This window comes from Schistocerca americana, chromosome 1 (assembly GCF_021461395.2).
Source record: "Schistocerca americana isolate TAMUIC-IGC-003095 chromosome 1, iqSchAmer2.1, whole genome shotgun sequence".
Classification (NCBI taxonomy): domain Eukaryota; kingdom Metazoa; phylum Arthropoda; class Insecta; order Orthoptera; family Acrididae; genus Schistocerca; species Schistocerca americana.
In genome coordinates, this window is record NC_060119.1 from 146,909,485 (window position 1) to 146,934,445 (window position 24,961).

Sequence of the window (24,961 nt, forward strand, 5' to 3'; positions counted from 1 at the left end):
GATTCATCAGTTTAGTGTAGGATGGAAGTGTGGGAGGTAAAAAATTTACAGGGAGACCAAGAGATGAATACAGTAGGTAGATTCAAATGGCTGTGGCAGGCAATAGTTATTTGGAGATGAAGAGGCTTGTACAGGATAGAGTAGTGTGGAAAGCCGCATCAAAGCAGCCTTAGACTGATGACCACAACAGGAACAACAACATATGATTAATTCCTATTTACATCCTGTGGTTCCTTTGGAGTACATTCTGATCCACTGATATATAGCTACGAGAGATGGACTGAAAAAGGAAGCAACTGGAATAAATGAGAGAATGGTGAAGACCAAATTACCACCGAAGAGGAAAACAGAGGATATTACAAGTATACCACCACCTCCCTCATGATGTGCAAAATTTCAGAGATTGCATGTCCACACAGTTCACAGGTCCATTTATAAAGCTCACTTGGATCGGCCCATTGGCGCCCTCTGGTGAGCTGCCAAAAAAACAGCATTATTTAAGCAATCGCAAAAGACTACTTGGCCTATTATGTACTTTGTATTACTGTTGTCCAGTCAACGCGCTCAGTGCTATGTACAACCTGTATCTTATGTGCTCCTCCATAAAATACCACATTCCATAAATCATGTTTGTTCTTGCTATAGCATCCTCCACCCCCTTTTCCTGATCTAGAGTACATAAGAGGAAAAAGAGGAGTTTGAAGATTATTGCAGAAGCGGATGACTGAGCAAAACACTGTTGCAATAGAAGGCATGAAATCACATGTTGGTGTAGAGAGACATGGATAAGAAAATGTACGGTACTTGGAATAAATGGCTGGGAAGGAGATACAAAATGGACTCTTGCAAAAAGAAAGGATTGAAGGTCGGAAATTCTTAATTTGATAAGAGAGAAATTATCAGGTGACATGGTATATCAGTGATTGGTCTAAAATGTCAGCAACTGACTGTATGTTAGTAGAGAAACCATCATATATCAAGCTGATACCATGATAGGTGACAGTGACTATTTTCTTCTCCCTTAAATGCCTTATCCTTCAAGAACAATGGTGATCAATAGCATCATCTGTTGACATTTTGAAAAAATGGGACTTCTGCTGGATGTTCGCATCGTTCTCGCACGATATTTCGACGGTGTAACTCGCCGTTTCCTTCAGGTGCTACCCGAGAAAGGTCCTTGGACAGATCAGGTTCAGTATTTATGCCTGTAAGGTGTTGGGCACTCCCTAGTCGGTCCGCACCGCATCACGTGTTCCCTCTGCAGTCTGCACCCGCCAGACGCAGCTCCCATGGTCCTCTCTAGTAGCTGGTGTTCCAAATGCTGTCTGCGCCCGGCTCGACCACTCTCTGGGGTCGCGGTCATCATCTATAGTGACTGGTGCTCTGTATTGTAGCTGTTTCCAGGGTCTCCACTTCTGTTTCTTGCTGAGCACTTCGTAATTGGTCCATGTTACATTGAGTGTTTCATTCGCGGTCCACACCTGCCATGGTCCCCTCTGATTGCTGGTGGGAACACCAGCCTGGCTCGATGCAGCCATCCTCTAGGGCCAAGCTCATCATCTAAGGTTTTTCAAAACTGGTCTGTAATGTCTGGTGTTCTGTCTCATTGCTGTTTCTTAGGTTTCCACTCCTGTCTCTTGCTGGGCACTCCAAGAAAGCATGAAGAACTACAGTGTCATCCGTTGTTTGTCCATGGCTTTACTGAATAGCAATTCTGTGCTCAATCCAAACCACTAGCTTAATTTCTTTAACCAGCACGATCTCCTATGTCCTGGGCCATGTCTGCCATCAATCTTTCCTTGAAATATTAGTTGCAACAGCTTCTATTAATTGTTGTTGGGCATTATATTGCCCAAGTATTTGAGGCTTATTCTCTTGATGGTAATGAGGTTTACTAAATCTTTGTTTACATGCTGCAGTACTGCCACATCTGTGACTTAATTTCTCCGCGGTATCACAACATTCTTTGATATGCTCACATTTCAAATTCCTCCAGTTTCTTTTCTAATTATGCAGTAAGTGCCCATGACTCCACTCCATAGAGTAGGATACTGAACAAGTAGCACTGAAGAAGTTGAGTGAGAAGTATAATACTTATGTCACAGCTAGCCAGAACTTCCTTAATTTTCTGGGAAGAATTTCAGCCCTGTTCAATTCCACAGAAATTTTTTTTGAGATAAGTCCCAATTATTGTTGATTTGAGGCTCCATATATTTATATGATGGAATCCTTTCTATCTTATCATTACTGAGTGCAAGAGTGCCTCAAATTCGATTTCAGTTTCTGCTTATAATTATCCATTTCGTGTTCTTGATGTTTAAACATAATTCCATGGCATTGTTCACTTCAGTAATAGTGTTTCGTAGTTCTTGCTGATCTTCCAACCTACTTGCAAATAAGACAATGTCATCAGCACATCTGATGTTATCAATGATAACTCAGATTAACCACCAATCCTTAAAACTTTCTATGAACAGCAACTCAAAAAAATCTTTTCAGAAGAGATGTTGAAAAGTAATGGCGAACTCGCAAACTCCTTTCATAATCTACACTGCTTCTGACAGCTTGACCAACAACACACACATTATCTCTTTGGTTCCAGAACAGACGTACAATCAGTTGGATGGCACATACATACAGTCCTTCTCACCTAAGACATGTATCAATTTTTCAATGTCAAAAACTTTTTCAGAATCAATAAAACAAGTATAAACATCACAAAACTGTTGGATCAATACCTAAAGACTGAATAATGTCTTCAGCATGCTGAAACCACTCCTCAGTCCAAACCAAAAGTCTTCAATCCACCCCTTACATTTACTGTATATTCTGAAATGCAGTATTTTAAGGAATAGCTTGAGGGCATGATTCACTGAACTGACTATTCTGCAATCATTGCAACACTATGCAATGGACTTTTAGGGCCATGATACAAACATTAATTTGAGCCAGTCATTTGGTTTCATTCTTCTTTGATAGACACTGTTCAACAAACCAATTAGTAAGGAAAGAGTCCACTGGCTGTTAGCAAAGGACATCAAAAAATGAAGGCAAGAAAAGAAGCAGAAAACCCATAAATATGAATAAAAGTACTGAAGTACAAGACACAGAGTTGAAGAGACAACACCAAAAATTAATAACTTAACCTCATTTTTTTAGGTTATAATTAAAACTCTATGGCTATGTTCATAATTACCCAAGTGGAAAGAAAAATAGGAGACAGAATGACAACAATATCACTTGCTGACGATTTGATGGTGTGGGGGGACAACAAAGAGGAAATACAGAAGCAATTAGACATTTGGGAAGAATCTGTGCAACAGTATAGGCTAAAATTTAATCCAAAGAAGTGTGAACTGGATACAGGCAGGGGAGCAGTTGGTAAACATGCAAAGTTTCAATTACTGGTGCGAGTATAATATTAAAAAAAATGGAAGAAGTGACAAAGAAGTACATGAACATGCAAGACTAGTTGGCAGCTTTATGAGTAGTGTGAGAAGAACAGCATGGAACAAAGAGGTCTTCCAGTAAAGTAAGAAGGAGATATACCAAACATACTATGTAAGAATTGTAGGGGGAGGGGGGGATACACAGAAATAAATTATGCAACAGAATTGATTACCTGTGATTACCTTCAAAAGGTGAAATGTTTAATAATACCAACACACACACACACACACACACACACACACACACACACAAAGTAAAAGTGATGATACTATCCTAGCTTTTTGCACTACAAGTTCTTCGGGCTGCAGAGGCATAGGCTGGGGAAAGTGGAAAAGGAAGGGCAGATCACTTAGACCCTGAGATAAGTGCGGTCCATCCGTAGTGAGGAAGTAGGCAGATGCAAGAGATGAAAACTGTGAACAAGAGACCAAGGGGAAGGCCGTGGGACAAGTGGATAACATGAGTAAAAGAAAGTGTTCAGAAGACTGGAGAGGACAGGGCCAGAATAATGAAAGAGAGATGTTGCTCTGTATGGGCCTCCGCAGCAGGTTCCTGGTTCCTGCACCCATGCTGACTGCTGTTCATCAGTGATTAAGGATGGCATTTGTACTCCAATTCTACCACTGGATGTCCACAGAGTGGCAACAGATGCCCTTTTCAGATGAGTCATTTTACATAGCATCAGACATAGCTGCTGGTGTGTATGGCCCTGCAACAATCATCGTAAGAATCTGGGTTGCAGGAGGGAGCATTATCATCTGGGGAATGTTTCTGTGGCATTCCCTGGGCAATCTCATCATTCTGGAAGGCAGAATGGGTCAACACAAGTATGCATCTACTCTTCGCAATCCTTTCCACCTCTAAATGTAGTTTGTTTTTTCCTCGACACAATGGCATTTAACAGCAGCACAAAGCAATCTGTCACACGGCTCGCAGAGTACGTGCATGGTTCAATGAGCACCAGGAAGAGTTTACCATGTTCCCCTGGCCTTCAAACTCCCTGGATTTAAACCCAACCAAGAATCCATAGGACCATATCCAGTTGGTACCTTCCAGAACCCCACTGCCCACTGACTCTCTTTCTGCACGTCTGGGTTGCAAAAGTTGGTTATTCAGGCTTTTGACAGGTGGTCACACTAATGTGACTAGAGTGTGTAATTATTGGAACATGGATGCTTCACTTATGAAGGCGAGTTAGAGAGAGAGAGAGAGAGAGAGAGAGAGAGAGAGAGAGAGAGAGAGAGAGAGAGAGAGAGCTGTGACGTTCTAGTGCTGCACCTCAACTTCTCTCCACAATTCTATTCTGTGTGCTTCTAGTGTATCACATCTCTCTCTAACTGTTATGAGTAGTGAATCTAAAATATTCTCAGATCACTTCTTTTGTCAATACAGCTACATATTATGTAACAGCTACTCTCGATTCAAGTATTACTTATGCACTTTTGAAGTTAAAGGAAATTTTTTATTATAATAAACATTTTTTACTTACACCAAATACAAAATAATGTGATAATTACCTTTATCCACACTGATTCATTCATAAAAGAAAATGGCATTGGTGGATTGTCACCAGGTTGCTTCACACAGACAGAGAAATCAATGGTCCTTCCATCAAGACGAGGTGGTGTTCCTAAGTACATCAGAAGAAAACCTGAAGTATCTGCTGACTCAAGAATGAAATGAAACAGCCTTTAAAAACAAAACTGCAATTCACTTTTAATACAATGTAAGATTTCAGTAATCCTGTCTAACGAGAAATTTAATTTCGGTACACAACAAAGTATTGATTGTCTACTATATCATACTTACAGAGCTTTCAATAATTTAAAGCAATGTAATATGCCACAGAAATTCTACATTTAATATTTTAGTGCAACTGCCTTCAACAACAGAAGTTTTGCTTCTTTAAAGATACTATAACATCTTGTTCTTGCTTTGCATTGTTGACCAATGCTCACGTGCTAACAGTAATGGTGAAGAAAACCATCACAACCACTACACAGGAATTTGACTCAAAATTTCTAGTTGGTGTGATGGATTGCAGTTAGCTCTAAATGTAGAAAAATGTAAGTTAATGCAAAAGAGAGTACGAAAAACAATCCCATAATGTTCTAATAAAGCATCAGTAGTGTGCTACTTGACACAGTAAGGCCAATTAAATATCTAGGTATTTAGAGAACTGGCCTTTGAAGCTGACTGCCAAATGGTCCTAGTGCCAACAATGTAAGGACCATGAAGATAAAGACAAGTTAAGCCTTATACGGAGGCATACACACAGTCATTTCTCCCTCACTCTACACTCATGCTCATAAATTAAGGATAATTGCAGAATGTGATGCCACACAACATGGCACTGCACAAAACTGGCGTTAATAGCATAGGCACACAGGGAACATACATGACACAGATCTGTAAGTCCACAGTATTGGTGATAAGTTGAGAAAACCATCCCAAAACACATGTGCTACAAAACGCCACAGTTTCCTGTGCATGTACCCCGACATCAATATGGGATATTATCACCACGCACACATACACAGGACACACAATGGGTTGGCCTACTCTGGATCAGATGGTTGAGCAGATGCTGGGGTATAGCCTCCCATTCTTGCACCAGTGCCTGTCAGAGCTCCTGAAGTGTCCTAGGGGTTTGAAGACGTGCAGCGATACGTCAACCGAGAGCATCCTAAATGTGCTCGATGGGGTTTAGGTCTGGAGAACAAGCAGGCCACTCCATTCGCCTGATATCTTCTGTTTCAAGGTACTCCTCCACAATGGGAGCTCGGTGGGGCCGTTTGTTGTCATCCATCAGGATGAAGATGGGACCCACTGCACCCCTGAAAAGGTGGGCATACTGGTACAAAATGACGTCCAGATACACCTGACCTTTTAGAGTTCCTCTGTCAAAGACATGCAGGGGTGTACATGCACCAATCATAATCCCACCCACACCATCAAACTACGACCTCCATACAGGTCCCTTTCTAGGACATTAAGGGGTTGGTATATCAGGTTCCTGGTTCATGCCAGATGAAAACCCAGTGAGAATCACTGTTAAGACTATACCTGGACTCGTCTATGAACATAACCTGGGACCACTGTTCCAATGATCCAATGACAATGTACTGTGTTCTTGACACCAGGCTTTACGGGCTCTCCTGTGACCAGGAGTCAGTGGAATGCACCTTGCAGGTCTCTGGGCAAATAAACCATGTCCGTTCAGTCATATGCAAACTGTATGTCTGGAGACAACTGTTCCAGTGGCTGCGGTAAAGTCCTGAGCAAGGCTACCTGCAGTACTACATGGCCGTCTGGTGATATATTGGTCTTCTTGTGGTGTTGTACACTGTGGACGTCCCGTACTGCAGTGCCTGGACACGTTTCCTGTCTGCTGGAATTGTTGCCATAATCTTGCGATCACACTTTGTGGCACACGAGGGGCCTGTGCTACGACCTGCTGTGTTTGACCAGCCCCCATTTGCCCTAGTATTCTACCCCTCATACTGTCATAAATGTGTTCTTTGAGCCATTTTCAACACACAGTCACCATTAGCACATCTGAAAACATCTGCACACTTACTCGCAGCACTGTACTCTGACATGCACCAACACATCTCTGCATATGTGGACTGCTGCCAGCGCCACCGTGTGGTGAATGCAGGTCAAATGCACCGCATGGTCATACTCCGAGGTGATTTAAACCTGAAAACCACCCACCAGAGTGTTGTTTCACTATGTATCTGCATTATCCTTAATTTATGAGCACAAGTGTATTTGTAAGCGGAACAGAAAGGGAAACGACAATGGTGGTACATCGCACCCTCCACCACACATCCTACGGTGGCTTGTGGAGTATGTACGAAGGTGTAAATGTAACTGATAAATGTAAGTATACACACACAAATCCATTCACACTTTCTGACAAAAACGTTAAGCACTCACAAGGGTAGCAGGAAACCACATGAAACTTTACAGGTTGAGAAGGTCATGTTATTTTATTTTCAGTGGTTACAAAATCAAGTCAAATTTTGCAAAGAATTTGGCTGTATGAGCCCACTTATCAGTATCACATTGCACCCATCTCTGGGATGGACGCATGCTCTGATTTGGTTCGGCAGCAATGTAAGCTGTTGCACGACTGTTCTAACTGATATTCTGGATACTGACAATGGGACAGAGCTGGTTCCACACATGTTCTGTTGGGGACAGATACGGTGATCTTGCTGGTGATGTTGGTATCTCAACAACACACAGACAGTCGATTCAGACGTGCCACATGTGGAAAAGCATTGTACTGTTGAAAAGGACACCATGATACTGTCACATGAAAGATAATGCATGAGGAAGTGGGATGTCCGTGATGTATCACTGTGCCATCAGAGTTCTCTCAATGACTACCAGTTGTGAGCAGAACTCAACCCAATTGCTCCCACACCAATTTAGCAGGAGTAACATCGCTGTCTCTCTCTCCAAAACATTGGAAGAATGGGACCTCTACCCAGGTCACTGCCATGCTCACTTATGATGGTCATCTGGTGTAATGCAGAACCGCAATTCACCACCAAACACAATGCATCTGCAGTCCATGCTTCCTGGTCACAGCACCGACCCCAACGCAGTCACTTGTGTTGCGGCGTTAACGGAAGCCTACACATGGGATGGTAATTCCCTACTTTCGCTGCTGCTACTCTCTGATCAGAGGTGTGGAATGCCATGAAAAGTTACAAGGAGTCCATTACCTGTTCCAGACAGTAGGTGCAGATGTAAATGAGAGAACTGCAATTCTAATCATTTACATACCCACTGACAGCGTGCGTGAGTATGAAGTTACATTGATATCTGGCATGTTTTGTGAGTGCTTCACTTTTTATTTCATCACCACCACCACCAGGATTTCCTTCCAGTGAGCTTCCATTGGTTTCTGTCCTGGTATAACTTTTCCATCTCTTCTACATCCCTTGTTACTCCTCTCCTCTTGAGATCTTCCTTAAGCTGATGTGTCCATCTCTTTCTAGGTCGTCCAACTGGTCTTATTCCTGGTACCTCCATCTCCAAATGTGGTGTGGAGTTCGAGTTGGGTGCATTCGCTTCACATGACCGAACCACTTCAATCTCAAAGCACTCATCCTGTCATCTGTAGTCAATGTCACCTGCAGGTATCCCCTTACATAATCATTCCTGACTCTGACTCTCCTAGTCTTTTGTAGAGCTGACCTAAGGGACTTCATTTCACATTCTTGTATTTGACTCCCTTCTCTCCTATTTATGACACAGGCCTCTAGACTATACATCATGATTGGCAGGAGATAAGTTTTATACATGGTCTGTTTGGCTCAGATTATATTTCGTACTTGGTGGAAGAAGCTAGTTCCTTTTGTTATTCTGTTTAAGACTTCTAGTTTGGAACTTCCATCTACCCAGATAACTGAAGCTTTTCACACATTAAATCTTCTCCCCCTCCAGTATGATGTGACATGGTGTGGGTGTTCTGCTCATCTTCATTGCCACTTTCTTGTTCCTACTCATAGTTAACTTGAATTTTTTAAATTTTGTGTTCCAGTAATCTAGTCTCCTCTGAACCTCCATTTCCACCTCTCCCCAAATGGCAATGTCATCATCAAAAACAAATGCATTGAGATCTTCATTTTCTTCTTCCTTGATTTCTTTCATGATTGTGTCCATAAGTGTAATGAAGAGTAAAGGGGGGAGTGAACTGCCTTGCTGAAAACCTCTCTTTGCCTTCAACCATTTTGATCTTCCACCTCCTACTTGCACACAGCTCTCACAACCATCGTACAGCATCTGGACCTTTTTAATTAATGAATCAGAAACATTATGTTTTCTCAAACATTCCCATATTTTATCCCTTGGTACACTGTCATATGCTTTTTCCAAATCCACGAATACTACTATCAAGTCCTTTCCTTTTTCCCAAAACTTCTCCATTAACTGACAGAGAGAGAAAATGAGATCTACTGTTCCCCTATTACTTCTGAACCCATGCTGTTGTTCCTCTAATTGGTGTTCTAGAATTTTCCGCAGTCTTTTTTCTATGACCTTTTCCATTATCTTAAGGCAGTGTGATAACAGTGTGATCCCTCGGTAGTTGGTGCATTTCTTTTTACTACCTTTCTTGAACAATGGGGACACCACCTTAAACGTAGCACTATCCGTGCGGGTGAGGAGGTTTGTGTGCTCTGGATCCAGAGGGCTATGCCGGCAGTAACGTAGCTACCAGCAGGGTCACCCATGCCAGACAAGCCAAAGGGGAGGAGCCAGATTAAGTGTGTCCCACAACGACCTATCATTAGCCTGTCTCCTATCCTATCCTATCCTATCCTATCCTATCCTATCCTATCCTAAACCTCTCCTTTTTCCTTACCATTACCTAACCTTGCCAGGGATAGGTGAAGTCCTTAATGACAGCTATGGCGGAGAAGAACATCTCTGGTATGGCCCAGCTGGCGGAGGAGGCACCCTTTCCCTCCTAAGGGCAAATGAGGAGTGGAACCACTGCCTTGTGGTGAAGAGGGATCTTAAAAGGCTGAGGGAGTAAACCCTGAAAGAAAATCCTCAGATGTGTTAGGCTTAGCAGGCCAGCAGATGAGAAAAAGTTGTTATTGCTTTAAATCAAAGAACGAGTCTCACTTTTTATTTATCAGGCAGTATATGTATATGGTACAATTATGGACACCGTACCTTGTGAAAATTATCAGAACTAGCTCTAGTCTCAAGTAAAAATGTACTCAACCAAAAGTTTGGTTTGAACAGTAGAGACTTAACAGGAATTTGCTAGGAATGCTGCAATTGTAACTGATATGTTCTGACATTCCTTCAATCTGAGAAATTTACTGTTGCCTGCAAGAGCTTACTAATACATAAAAATTTAAATGTGAAATAGAAGCACCAGGTGCTTGAGTGTGGATTATTCTCTTGACTCTTGAGGATGCCAGAGCTGGTGTCTGGTGCCAGGCGGAAGGGAGCCTCGTCCAGCCTGGCAATAATGGATCTGTCTTTCTGTAACCCATCTAAGTGGTTTGTGATGGAACTTTAATATGAGGGCTATACAGATTGTAACTTCAGATAGTAAGTGGCACTAGTGCCTCCATCTTGATGTCAGAGCCTCTAATAAATCATTCCGCATCAGGTTGTGATTGTTTGGGTTGCATGTTCTGTTTGAATATTTAAAATGTGAAGGAGGAGGAGGAGCTTAATGTTTAATGTCCTGTCGATAAAGAGGTCATTAGAGACAGAGCACAAGCTTGCATTAGGGAAGGATGGGAAAGGAAATCGGACGTGCCGTTTCAAAGAAACCATCCCAGCATTTTCCTGAAGCAATTTAGGAAAATCATGGAAAATCTAAATCAGGATGGCCGTATGCTGGTTTGAACCATCGTCCTCGTGAAGGTGAGTCCAGTGTGTTAACCACTGCCTCACCTCGCTCTGTCCCATTTAAAATGTGTGCTGCAACACAAAATCCTGCAAGTTGTGAAGTACAATCAGTGATTAGGTAAGGCAAGAGACCAATTGGAATTTATCAGGGACTTTGAGTGGCATAAGGAATTGACATAAATAGTGAAACTGGAGTGGGACAATGGTGCATCTTGGTTATCAATGGCTACACTAATGGTCACGAAGAAGTGGCAAGTAGTTATTGTTCTTTGGGAAAGACAGGCTTCTGGTGAATTTCCTCTAATGTGATGAAACAATAAATAGTTAGAGATATTCAACAACATTAAAGAAATTAAGAAGACTGATGCAAAATAAGAGTCTAAGAAATTCTAAGGGTGCTTTCATTTACAACAACGTACAACCCCACAGGGCCATTAAAATTCGACGGATCTCAGATAGCTTCGGATGGGAGCATTTTGGCCATCCATTGTACAGTCCAGACAATGCTCCAAGCGATTTTCACTTGTTTCCACACACGAAGACCTGGCTTGCAACACAGTGCTTCGACAATGACGAGGAACTGCATGCAAGTGTGTGTGTGTGTGTGTGTGTGTGTGTGTGTGTGTGTGCGTGGTTCAAGCCTCAGGCAGCAACATTCTGTAATGATGGAATTAACAAGCTGGTGTAACTTTGTGATTTGTGTATTAATTTATATGGAGATTATGTTGAAAAATAACTCAGCGATGTGCGTTTCAAATGCAAGTAACAAAGGTGATTTCTTTCATTTCTTAATTTTAAAACGTGGCTTACTGAATAGACCTTGTACTCTGTCTTAAGGACCAGTGACTTTCCCAAGACCGCAAGTGTTTTCCAGTACCTGTTAAAATTAAATATGTGAACTTTCCATAGGAGTGCTATTAGTAGAAGCATACATGACTGTTGGAAATACTTCCTTTCTCCTCCTTATGACTGACTGGCTGATAGGCCTGAATATTAAAACAATTTTGCAGAGCTACTGAAAATGAACCCCTTGAGTGTGAAATCACAAAAAACCAATGATGTTTACGGCATTCAATGCCCCGTGTATTGTCAACCAAGTAATCACAATATTGGCTGCTAATGGCAACAGGGAGTGGGACTGGAGGTACCCAATGGTAAGTACAGCATGAGGCTACAGAGTGTAGTTCCAACTGCTTTGCTGAAGAATAACTCGCTACAGTGCTACAGTGCTAGTGGTGTTGATACAGAGCAGGACAATAGCAATGCCAAACAAAACAAACATTGCATTATATTTACCACAATTCTTGCTGAAGTTGACACTTCGTCAGAAAGGAACCAAAGGAATTTCACAGAGTAAGAAACAAGGGGCAGATAAAATATTAGCCTTTCTGCATGGTGGTTCGCGTGTTGTACACACTCGACTGTGTGGAATTGTACATAAGAAGTACAATGATGATAATATATGATTAACAAGTGAAAATGATATTGAAACAGGCATTGATTCATGTTGTTCATCATCCTTGTCAGACAGTGAGCCACAAATGGTTCAAATGGCTCTGAGCACTATGGGACTCAACTGCTGTGGTCATCAGTCCCCTAGAACTTAGAACTACTTAAACCTAACTAACCTAAGGACATCACACACATCCATGCCCGAGGCAGGATTCGAACCTGCGACCGTAGCAGTCGCACGGTTCCGGACTGCGCACCTAGAACCGCGAGACCACCGCGGCCGGCGAGCCACAAATCCATTCTCCAGTGAAACATAGTGAAGGGCAATCATTGTCCAAGAACAGGATAGTAAACATAATTATGTATATGGAAGATCATCATCAGCAAAGTAAAAAAGCAACTGTGAACAGATTCTGAATAAATCTGCAGCAATATGACCATATAGTGCAAGAAAAACTTCGGATATTCAAGATCACACTCCATCAGTTCTCATCACCCCATTACACCAATTCATTCCATATGCATTCTTTAAGAGTGGCTACCTAGGTCAATTTACTGCGCAGTTTGTAGCCCCATAAGGTTCATCTTCGATCTCGATGGTGCGAACCTTTGTGATCACTGTGGCCTGACTTTTTTTCATTCAGTGGTGATGGTGCAAGTTAATGGTTTGCTTTCAACATTTCTTGAGTGTCGACTATACCCATTTTGCAAAGTGTAGTACATACATCCCATAAAAGGTTGATCTCTGCACCTCCCAGACATTCATTCCTCTTGATGGGCAGGAGGAATGAATGTTTTTCCTGTCATAATTGTTAACACAATACATTCAAATGAGACTTACTAAAGACTGAACTTGTGACTCCCACTCGAGGGATTCCTTGTCAGAGATTGTAAAATCGCAGAGTTGGCTGACAGCCCTTGTGGGCGTAGGAGGCTAGTCATGTCTTCTCTGGCGTGGGGCTAGAGTTTAGTATTTCTTAAGTAGGTAGTTAACCCTCAGTAATAAACAAAGCACTTTTTTCATACATGGAAAGGTCTCAATAATTCACAAGTGCAGTGGTGGGATTCCGACTGAGTCATTTCCAGTTTTCTAGGTGAGGGTTATAGTCAAGAGTGCAAATACATGCTTGTTAGAGGCCACATATCACAGCATGGAGCCATTAGCTAACAGGAGATGGTGTTTAATAAATGTCACGAACTTGGCAAGTTTAATTAAAGCCAATGAAGTATATCCATTTCTGTGGAAACATAAGGTGCAGTGTTTTTGTGTGACTATACCAACACGGACTTACAGTTATTATCCTGTCCTGTTTTACATTTGTGGATATTTTTGCCACACATTGTTAGGAGCCAGCTGGAGGTAGTGTATTGGCTGTTGGTGTATGTTCTCCTGTCCAGTTGTCATATCTCTGAATCACTCTTGATTCAATCTACCACTGCACACAAAATCTACAAGTCATCATAAAATGCACTGCAGAGGACACAGTGTACTGTTGATAATCCTTCCCTTTCTTGTTCCACTCGCAAATGGCGTGAGGGAAAATCTTCTGTCTGACTTCCTTTGTATGAGCCCTAATTTCTCTCAGTGTGTCTTCATAGTCCTTGTACAAGATATTCATTGGTGGCAGTATGGCAGTAGAATTATCCTGCAGTGAATCTCAACTGTCAGTTTTCTAAACTTCCTCAATAGTATTTCAAGAAAAGAATGTCACCTTTCCTCCAGGAATTCCCACTTGAATTCATGGAGCATTTTCTGTAACACTTGCATGTTAACCGAACTCACCAGTAACAATCTAGCAATATGCCTCTGAAATGTTTAGATGTTTCCCTTTAATTGGACCAAGTGGGGATAATGAACACACTAGCAGTACTCAAGAGCAGGCAGCACATGTGTTCTGAATGCGTTCTCCTTTACAGATGAGCTGATCTTACCTCGAATTTTCCCAATATATTGAAGTCGACCATTTCTCTACCTACAACTGACCTTATGAGTTCATTCCATTTCATATCACTTTGCAATGTTATGGTCTGGCCTCGGCAACCAGAGACAGTGGCCATGTGTGTGTCAGTTGTGTAGTGTGTAGAGCGTGTGTGCGTGTGCGTGTGTGTGTGTGTGTGTGTGTGTGTTGTCTAATTCAAAAGAAGATCCTTTTGGCTGAAGGCTTACTTGTTTGACTGTCTTTATATTTACCCATCTACGATTCAACATCTCCATTACATGTTGAGTAGCAATGTATCATTTTCACAATAGTCATTTTTGCAATGTTATGACTGTTATTTAAACAAATGGAATGTGTGAAGCAACACACTACTAATACTGTATTCAAATATTACAGGACTGTTTTTCTTACTCATCTGCATAGCTTACATTCTTCTCCATTTATTTGGAGTAAGAAAAAGTCACAGAACTACGAGTCTGCCAAGAAACATTTCCCAGTTAATCTTCGAAGCAACATGTCACATGATTTGTCTTACAAGCAAAGAGAATGTGGGTAAGACTTCAACCAATGAGAATCTCTCCAAGGATGAGATGGAGGAATGTATCAAAAAGAAAGCACGTCATATTGTGTAAGCATTTAAGGGTAACACTAAGAAGCAATATGAGATAGGATGACGACATGAATTTAGTACTGAAAAGAAGAATGGAAGACTTAGATTGGATGGAAAGTGCAATGCATCTGTAAAATAAGTTGTATAAAAAATGATAGCACAACCTATTCTGGTGTCCTATTCCATGTTTGTAGTTCAAATCAAGAAGGCAGGCAGGGAATATAAATAGGAATTCATGGAAGAAAGACAACATCATTTTCATTAAGTCATGTTGGGTACATCTAAAGAAGATGAAGACTCTTAATGACTTAATGAGCAGTCTGATGAAGGCAAGTCACACTGTCGAAATATTGTGCACGGATGGCACTGATATCTGGTAGAACACCTGGGACCTCAAGACTTCACGATTAATACTATCTCTCCTGTGACTCTTCAAGCTTTCCCGGCAGATATGTTGTAAATAGTCTTCGCGGGTTTGCCGCCGGATCACGTTGTGCAAATTCCACAATATTTCCTCGGAGCAAATGTCCGACATCTTCAGGTGGTTCAACCTCGCTGGTGGCTAGGTACGACAGTCATACCTAGCTACCAGAAAGATTGAACCACCTGAATATGTCGGACATTTGCTCCAAGGAAATATTGTGGAATTTGCACAGTGTGATCCGGTGGCAAACCCATGAAGACTATTTACACTATCTCTCCTAATGATATCTGCTAGTGCAACATGTATGGCCACTTGGCACTCATCTGACTGTGCTGGCTCGCACATACTTTGCAAAACTGCAATGTGCTCAGGCACAATGCATTTCCTCTATTCACAACTAACCCTTGCACTGTGTTGTAAAGTAACTGACTACCACATTTCCTTAGCTGCAGGGCCTAGGGCCACATGTATGTTGGGTCATGCACGGTTAGTGGTTGGTGACTCTGCCATGTAATGTACACTGGTTCGCGTCATACATATGTAGATACAGATGAAGGAAATAAAAAGTCACTATGATTAATTCTGATCATTTTCAATACACATAAAAATACTAAAAAATACTGCAATTTCCAATGCGATAGCGTCCACAGCTGCGATTAATTTTTTTTCAGCTGCCATTCTCTTTATTTCATGTACGATTGTACAATTTCGGCCTGATGCCATTTTCAAGTATTTTATGGACGATTTTGTAGTAGTAGATTTGTCATGTACATCGTTGCTCCTATGACATCGTGTTATGCTTATAAAATAAATCCGAGATGCTCACACTATTTCAGAAGCATGTTATTTTCGAGCAGTTGTTGCAAAGATACGTCCAAATGTAACCGTGCTGCACTTATCCAAGACTTATCCTCTTTCTCCCAAACTCTGCAATGCAACTTCCTTGCCACCAGTCACTCCAATCTAATCCCATCAGTGAACCCTGCCTCTCCCTATTTGTACCATCATCCAACCAGGACCCCCACCCCCTCCCTACCAACCATCCCCTGGCCATCTTCCAGGAATTCCTTCCCTCCAAATTGGCCTCCCCATTCTTCCCCACATCCCAGCAGAAAATAGGACAGCCAGACACAGTCTCAAAACATTTACTGACCTAACTGTCCTACCTGCAGACAAAGGCTTGACCACCATCATTGCGAATTGCATTGACCACCTGGTGGAAGACCTTTGCCAATTGTCTGACTTCTCAACCTATAAACTATGTCAGAGTGGTCCCATCTCAGGAGTCCAACATAATCTCCAATCCCTGCTTAAAGTTTTAGGCAATTGCCAGAATCTCACCGGCGAATTCATTCCCTCCTCACCCCTATGACATCCTACACACCCATATTCTACATGCTCCCCAAAATCCACGAAATCAAAAATCCTGGATGTACCACTGTAACTAGTTATTGTGCATCCACTGAAAGAATTTTGGTCCTCTTGACCAACAACTCAAACCAAATGCCCAAAATCTAGCCTGTCACGTAGGGAACAAAGGTTTTTCTAACAAATATAGGTTTATCTTGATGACCAAGTCACATCAGAGATTTCTCTAAGTCTTGAGAAGAGAATACTAATCAAGATGTGCTAACTATCATAAATCAACACAAAAACTGTTTACAGTATTTTTTTGTTCTACAAATACAAACCTGTCTTGAGGCGTCCTATACGAAATCCAAGCCTCTCCAAAGTTTTCGCCAGTCCAATAGCTGGAGCATCGCCAATTCTTCCAGCTGGTCTCACTTCTAAACCTATATTTATCTGTCCTTTCAAGAATGTTCCTGTTGTTAGTATCACAGACTTGCTTCTTACTTCAGTGCCATTGCCTATTAAAACATCAATTTTTTTTGCATACTATCTTTCATAGATCTTTTTATCATTTAAAATTAAGGTAACAAATATCATACTTAGCATCACTCCAGTACAACATTTCTGAGCATTTCCACATTCCAAACTGTTTACATCCTCCATAATTAAATCTTCTACTGAAGACACCATCACTTCAAGGTTTGGTGTATTGTGAAACAACTCTTTCTGTATATGATATTTGTACAGTTCTCTGTCTATTTGTGCCCTTGGTCCCCAAACAGCTGGCCCTTTTCTTTTATTAAGTACCTAGAAAGAAGAAGTTAAAATTCCTTAATTATATAAGGTCTTAAAATAACTTTTACCACAAATTAAAGCATAACCTGGAAGGAAGGAGGGATTAACACATAATTACTCAGTTTGAGTGGCAGCGAGTGGCAAATAATACAAACTGTAACACAGCAAAAATGAAATGGAACGCAGAAAGTCTTAAACAAACACCATCACCCCACTCCAACTCTCTCATAATTTAGCGACGATCGAACAGCATATCAGTCACCAATATATATTAGTCAAAATGTCTCTCTTTGCTAACAATCACGCTACAAGGCCTGTTAAAAAATACTGGAACATTCGTAATAATTCCTGGATAGCTGTGATGGATAATTTCAAAATGTGTCATCCGAGCAATAAAGTCAGTCCTTGCCCAGTGTTTGACTTTTGCCATTGCAACGCAGTCAACCTAAAAGCAGAACTACGGATTGTTTTTAATTGCAAGGTTGAAATTGGACAACAAATGACAAAATAAATTTTTTTGTGTGATATAATGACAAATTAATGATTATTAGATTTTTTTCTTTAGTACTTGTACTGTGAAACCTTACTTCTTGCCAAATTTCATGATTCTAGGTCAATGGGAAGTACCCTACAGGTTTTGATGAGTGAGTTTGTGAGCATCAAAATATGACATAAATGGCCATACCTTCTGATTGCACTGACTTAGAAGCTTCAATGTTTTATGCTGCCAAGGAACCATAGACCTCAGTATATCACATAACTTTCAACCTGATATGTTTACCCATTCCTGAGAAAAAGGAGTTTTAATAGACAGACAACAAAGCAATCCTACAAGGATTCTGTTTCTACTGATTGAGATACAGAACCCTAAAAACAGACATGGCATTCTACGATAAGATTAAAAATGTTTCTGAATAATTTTATCCATGAGCATGTAATAACACTAAATTCCGCAGGTGCAACATACACAACTACCACAAGCATAAAAAATCCAGTTACCTCTGGAAGAATGTGCATGACAAGATAAATGCTGGGATACCACTACAAAAAAAAAGGACATATAAATGAAACTAATATCCTAACTTTCGTAAAGCCATAGAGAGAGGGGGGAGAGAGGAGAAGGGTGAGAGAGGAGAAGGGTGAGAGAGGGAGGGATAGGGGGAGGGGGGAGAGAGGGGAGGGGGACAGGGAAAGGTGGAGAGGGAGGGACGGGGGGAAGGGAGAGAGAGGGTGGAACGAGGAGAGGGGACGAGAGAGGGAGGGATGGGGGAGGGGGAGGGGGAGAGGGGGGGAGAGAGAGAGAGAGAGAGAGAGAGAGAGAGAGAGAGAGAGAGATTGTGTGTGTGTGTGTGTGTGTGTGTGTGTGTATTTAATCAGTCAATATCATATAGGGCATAATAATAAACAACAGAGAGTAAACTGTATAAGTACTTAAAAATTTCTTTAAATGTCCATATAACTCAAAACATGAATTACAAACAAAGAGAGATAATAATGCAGATAATGAAATATTCAATTTAACATCAGCCAGATTGTTTAAAAGCCATTTGAGGTATAAAGAAGCAAAAGGAACCTGGAGATGATAGTGATTCAATACAAATAGTTAAAGTTGGAGGCAAAATAATACAAATTGAACTTGCAACATTACTTACAGAACACCTGTAGAAGAAGATGATTCTTAAAAACTACACTGATGCTGTTACTGTTCTACTTCAAGAGAAAGGAAGGGAAAAAAATAAAAAAGCTATTGGCCTATCTGCCTCCTCTTCAGAATTGCAAGATGTCCTCTAAATATCACCAACCACATGGAGAAACATGAAATTTTAGTGAAACAAAAGGGTAAACTGACTTCAGAAGTGGATATAGCACAACAGGTCACTTGCAAGTTGTGAACAGAATTACAGAATGGAGCTACGATTTCAGTCATCAATATATCTATGATTTATGACTCTGAGAAAGCTTTTGATTCAGTGTCAACAAAATTTGTAGAAACTGCATTTACTGAAACCATGTTCACACTCTGAGGAATACGTCAATTATGCATCTTCAATTAGACTTCATTAAGTTTCTGAAAAATTGAAAACTGAATGATGGGTGATGGTATGAGATTCCATATCAAATATTTGTAGTGGCCCTTGGGGAAGATTTCAAATATCTCATATCTACAATGGAAAATATATGAAACACCTTGGTTTTGTTTGTTACATTGTATCTGCATTTAATGCAGATGAACTTCGAGGGTAATAGAAAAACTTAATAAAACATGTTTGAAAATAGTTTGTATGTGTTGACCATAAGGGCTTCTAATTGTCTGGAGCCAATATAAGAAAGGTCACCAGCCATTTTGGTTGGGGCAGGGGGGGGGGGGGGGGGAGAGGAGGGATGCGGGGAAGGAAGGAGGGAGGGAGCATAAGGGACTAAACAGTGAAGACATCATCGCCTTAGCCATGATAGGTTTTCTGGAATTAGAGATGTCAGACACAAATTTGATTGAAATATGGAAGTTAATTTAAAAAGAGGTACAAGAAAATAGGTTACATTGATAACCATGTCACAGAACACTGAAGCTGCCCCCCCCCCCCCTCCAACCTCCAGACTTATCTGTGTGTAGATGGCAAGAGAAACTTCTCCCACACCTGATGCTGCACCAATCCGAATAACGGCTAAGACATTGATTACAGATTAAAGAATGCCTTCTAGCCTAAAGAATCATAACAGCAAACATGAGAATGCTAGGAACATAATGAGCATCAATGGACTAACACCAGTCATTCTGTCTCTCTGTAATTTTATAGTGCTTGCTCTCTGATGGTTACCAACACATCGAAACAATCCTGCCCTATTAACTTTGGCATTAATGCCAACTGCAGTTTTTTTTACTCTAATTTTGTACATGAACAAACAGCCAATCTCAACACAACCTCTGTGCCTAGAAATCATTCCACTTTTCTGTTTCACAAGCAGCCAATTTATATTAGCCACCCTGACTATTACTTACTCATCTTGGAGGCAGTGGAGGCATGCACCTCTCGACAAATAATAACGTACCACCAACTAACATTCCGCCAAGGGCATAGACATACAGTCAAATTCCCCTTGCAGACTTTGAGGACTTGTAATGGGGACCAAACGGGTAAATTAAGCAAATGAACTCTGTCTAGAAACATACCATTTTCCCGCTACTTGCAAAATACCATGAAACACATTGCTCTCTGACTCCTGCTGCTTCTTGTCTGTGTCCACTTACAAGTATGACTAAATGTGATGACCACTGACGTAAACAGAGATACGGTACCTCCGTGCCATATTCTGGTACATACAATCACCAATCTCTGGTCCTCCAGCATCTCCCCCAGCCATAAACCATGCCAAGGATTTCATGTGATCCCACAGATAGTAGTCTCATTGGTTCAAGTCCGGAGAACTTGTGGGCCAAGCAATCTGGCCACCAGGACCTATCCACCATTGCCCAAATAAGCAGTCCAGACGATTTCAGACTGCCCATGAAAAATCGTGGTGGAACCACGTTTTTACACACAAGAAGTGGCACGTCTTCCAGGAATCTTTGTGGTATACCATCAAACAATTGGAAGTATGCAGCAGCCATGAAATGTGGTGGAGGAACATATGGCCCAATCACATATCCATCCAGGAAACCTCCCCAAATGTTTCAAACTGCATCATTCCTGAAACCCATGGGGGTATGCAACAGGTGGGTTTTCATGAGCCCGCACATCACTGTTGCACGTATTGAGAAGATCCTGTGAACTAGGCTTCATCCATGAAAAAGGATCTACTGTGGTAAGTTGGGCTCATCCACACAATGGTGCACGAAGCACATGCAGAAGATAGCTGCTGCTCACACAGAACATGCCAGATGGTTCGGTGATCCACATTCATTCTATCTGCTATGGTTTTGACACTTGTAGTGTTCTTTTCCACTCCATGGAGTACAGCCTCTTCAAACTCGGGTGAGTAGCATTGCCCTGGAGCGGCACAGTCAACCCTGCTAGTGGTGAATGTACTTGTCTCCGAGGCCCGCTGTTACACCATAGCAAAAAGGGAGTAAAGGTGTCTGGTGGTGTGGAAAATGCTCCGCATTCAACTGATGAGTAGCCCTCCCATCATACCAAGCTTTACCATACAATAACATCATATCAGCGTATTCAGCATATGTGTAGTTTGCCACAGTCAACAGCAATACACTAAAAATGAAATGTATGTACAGCTTGGATTCTGTACTGTACTGAATGAACACTACTGTACAGTAGTGCAATATGAACAAAGACTACAAACACAACAGGAGGCACAAACGTCTCGACGCGAGTACAGTAGCACAGTATGAACAAAGACCACTAGTGCAACAGCAGGTACAAACCTCTCCAGGCAGGCTGAACAGCATGTAAACAAACCTGTAGTGGGAATGGGACTTCAGGTGATTGGTAAATGATGCATGTAATACTGCAGTCACTGGTGCTGAAAACTGAATGTGTGTTGTGGTATGCTGCTGCTGCTGTTGTTTTTTGTTTCTTTAGGGTGCAAAACAGCTCAAGTCATAAGCACCCATGTCATAACTTAAAATGCTAAATTACTGAATGAATTTGAATTCAATAATACTCAGAGACTAATCGACTGGAACAGAGGGACAGCTAAAAACTATCCCTTCCCTGTTGAAGAGCTTGCTCAAACAGTTGAAAATTAAATTTCCTTCACCATATTACTATGATGCATAAAAGGTAAAATGTGATCTACGACTTGTGCTGTATCAGCTATAAAATCGGCACTGGATCAGAAAATGGCTGGCTGGATGCAATAAGCACAGAAAGGTGTGGTGTCTCCATTTAACAAATGACAGAGACTGAAATGACAGTGCCCAATACGCAGCCTAACTAAAAGTGTCTCCTGAGGATAAGAGAGGCAAGAGAAGGTCGTCCAAGCCATTGTGAGATGTTTAATTTCCCGGAGTGACTTCCTATACAGAGAAGACCAGTGTTCATGCCAAAGTGATATAATGTTCCTACATGCAGAAACACAGAGATCATCTGAAGGGACAGAATAGTTGGAAGGCCTAGGTAGTGGGACTGCAGCCTTGGCACAGTAGCTTCATTCCCTGACACTCCAATGTGACCAGAGACCCACATGAAAATCACTTGGGCTCGACCATCAGCGAGCAAGTGGAGGCATTCATGGATTCACTGCACTAAGGGATGGTATGTGTATAGAACACAGAGGCTCTGGAGGGCACTAAGTGAATCAGAACAAAATACACAATTGGCAAGCCTGTGTCATCAGATGTACTGGGTGGCCTTGCAGAGGGTGGAAGGCTCTGCAGTAAAAATCAAGCACTGTTCCAGAAGCCTTTTTCACAAATGTTTGTTGCCAATGACAAAGGCGCATCTGACACCATGGTCAGTCTTAGAGCCATCATTGTAGATGAAGGTGTTGACTCCAAATTGAGCACTAAGTTTGAGAAGCTTACAGCAACAGGTCGAAGATACAGTAGTGTACTTGGGAAGTTAACTAAGTCCAAGATAAATGCAGACCTCTGCACAAAGCCAAGGTGGTGAACGGCTCTCACCAATCGGGAACATGGCAGGTAATGTAAGGTTAAGCTTCCAAAGCAGCATACAAAAGCTGACACCGGGAGGCAACAAAGCAGTTGTGTTTACCCCTTACTGGCAGTCACGGGGTCAGCAAAAAAGGACACACAGGATGGATGGTAAGGCACAGAGGACAGACGGCATGCATACCTGCTGAGGAGAACATCACTCATACTGCAGTGGTAGTTCGGCAGATCTGCATAAAGACTCATAATTGGGGCAATGTAGAAAGCTCCAGTGGCCAAACATATGCCTCAATGGTGAACTGTGTTGAGACGGCGTAAAATAGATGGTCGTGCAGATGAATATATGAGACACACGTAGTCCATTTATGATTAGACAAGGGATTGGTATAAGCAGAGGGGGATATTCTGATACGCTCCCGTGAGGTACCATTTAAAACACACAGGATATTTAAGAGATGGGGCAGATAAGATATGAGGGAGAATCAACAGCTTCCTATGGAATGTCAGCCCCAAGAATTTGTTGGTTTCGACAAACGGAAGAGCAACAGGACTGAGATGTAAGGAGGGTAGAAGAAACTCCTTATGCTGCCTAAAGTGCAGACACAGTTTTTTCAGTGGAAAAGAAGCTGCTGTTGACGCTCCACAAGTAAAGACAGTTGAGACACTGCTGAAGTTGTTCAAGTAAACAGGTCCACTGAGAGCTGCAGTACATCACAAAATAATTGACAAAAAGAAACCGTGAGATGCCTGGCAAGAGACAGTCCATGATAGTTCAAATAACTTATGGGTTTGCTGCCAGGTGACATCCTCGACCACCGCCGATATTTCCACAAGAGCACACACTGCCATCCTCAAAGCACAAATGCAAGGAGGAAGCAATGTGCAAGGGAATTTAATATCTCAGTTTACAGAGGAGAAACAAGAAAGATATCACACACAGAACAAGTGTCAACACAAACAAATATAACCAACATCAGAAATATCGATAGTGACTATTAATCAACAGGTGAGGTAGCACTAATTCTGTCCCTCTGTTTTTTGATAATAGACAGAGCCGGATTCCAAGCAGCATTTAAACAAAATCCACCATCTCTGTTTATAAGGTTGCTCAATAGTTTGATTTCAACAGCTTCCTTAATAACACTGTCCCAATAGCTGGACATGCAAGCCAGAATCTCAGTGTTGTTGTATTACATAGGATGACCAGTGTCAAGGCAATGTTCTGCAATAGCGGATTTGCTTGGCTATGTAAGCGTGTGTGATGCTTATGTTCAATACACCAGTCTTCCACAATCCTGATTGTCTGACCAATATACGACATGCCACAACTGCAAGGAATACGATAGACACCAGCCTTATGCAAACCAAGATCATCTTTTACGGACGCCAACAGGGCCTTCATCTTAGAAGGTGGTCGAAAAACACACTTCACATCATATTTCCGCAAAATACGGCCAGTTCTGCTGGAAATCCTTCCAGCATAAGTCAAAAAGGCCGTAGACGTAGGTGCCACTTCGTTGCTATCTTCACTCTTCTGTTGCACAGAAGGCTGATAGCGAAACACATGTTTGATCTGCCTCTCCCTATAACCATTCTGACGAAAGGTGACTTCGAGGTGTGATAGCTCAACAGCCAAACTTTCTGAGTCTGAGATAACATGGGCCCTGTGAACCGAGGTATGCAGTACTCCTTCACACTGAGCTGGATGGTGATAACTATCAGCTCGCAGATACAAGTCAATGTGAGTAGGCTTCCTATAAACAGAATGTCCCAACATACCATCAGTCTTCCTTCTGACCAACACTTCAAGGAAGGGAAGGCATCCATTCTTTTCCACCTCCAAAGTGAACTGAATATTCAGGTGGACTGAATTCATGTGTTCCAAAAACCGGTTTAAATTCTCACTACCATGAGGCCAAACAACAAAAGTATCATCTACATATCTGAAAAAAACACGCAGGTTTCAAGGTCGCTGACTCCAA

The 24,961-nt window shown here is 41.7% G+C and overlaps 1 protein-coding gene across 3 annotated transcripts in view; it reads right to left on the reverse strand.

The window, feature by feature from the left end:
* LOC124551287 (protein MTO1 homolog, mitochondrial) overlaps positions 1-24,961 on the reverse strand; it is a 90,060-nt gene that overhangs the window by 35,506 nt on the left and 29,593 nt on the right. For all 3 annotated transcript variants that reach the window (XM_047126310.1, XM_047126293.1, XM_047126304.1), the window contains 3 exons: positions 17,218-17,425; positions 16,960-17,136; positions 4,968-5,080 (listed from right to left, as the gene is read on the reverse strand). In XM_047126310.1, coding sequence (XP_046982266.1) covers positions 4,968-5,080; positions 16,960-17,136; positions 17,218-17,425 — 498 coding nt within the window. The remainder of the gene's footprint in view (positions 1-4,967; positions 5,081-16,959; positions 17,137-17,217; positions 17,426-24,961) is intronic.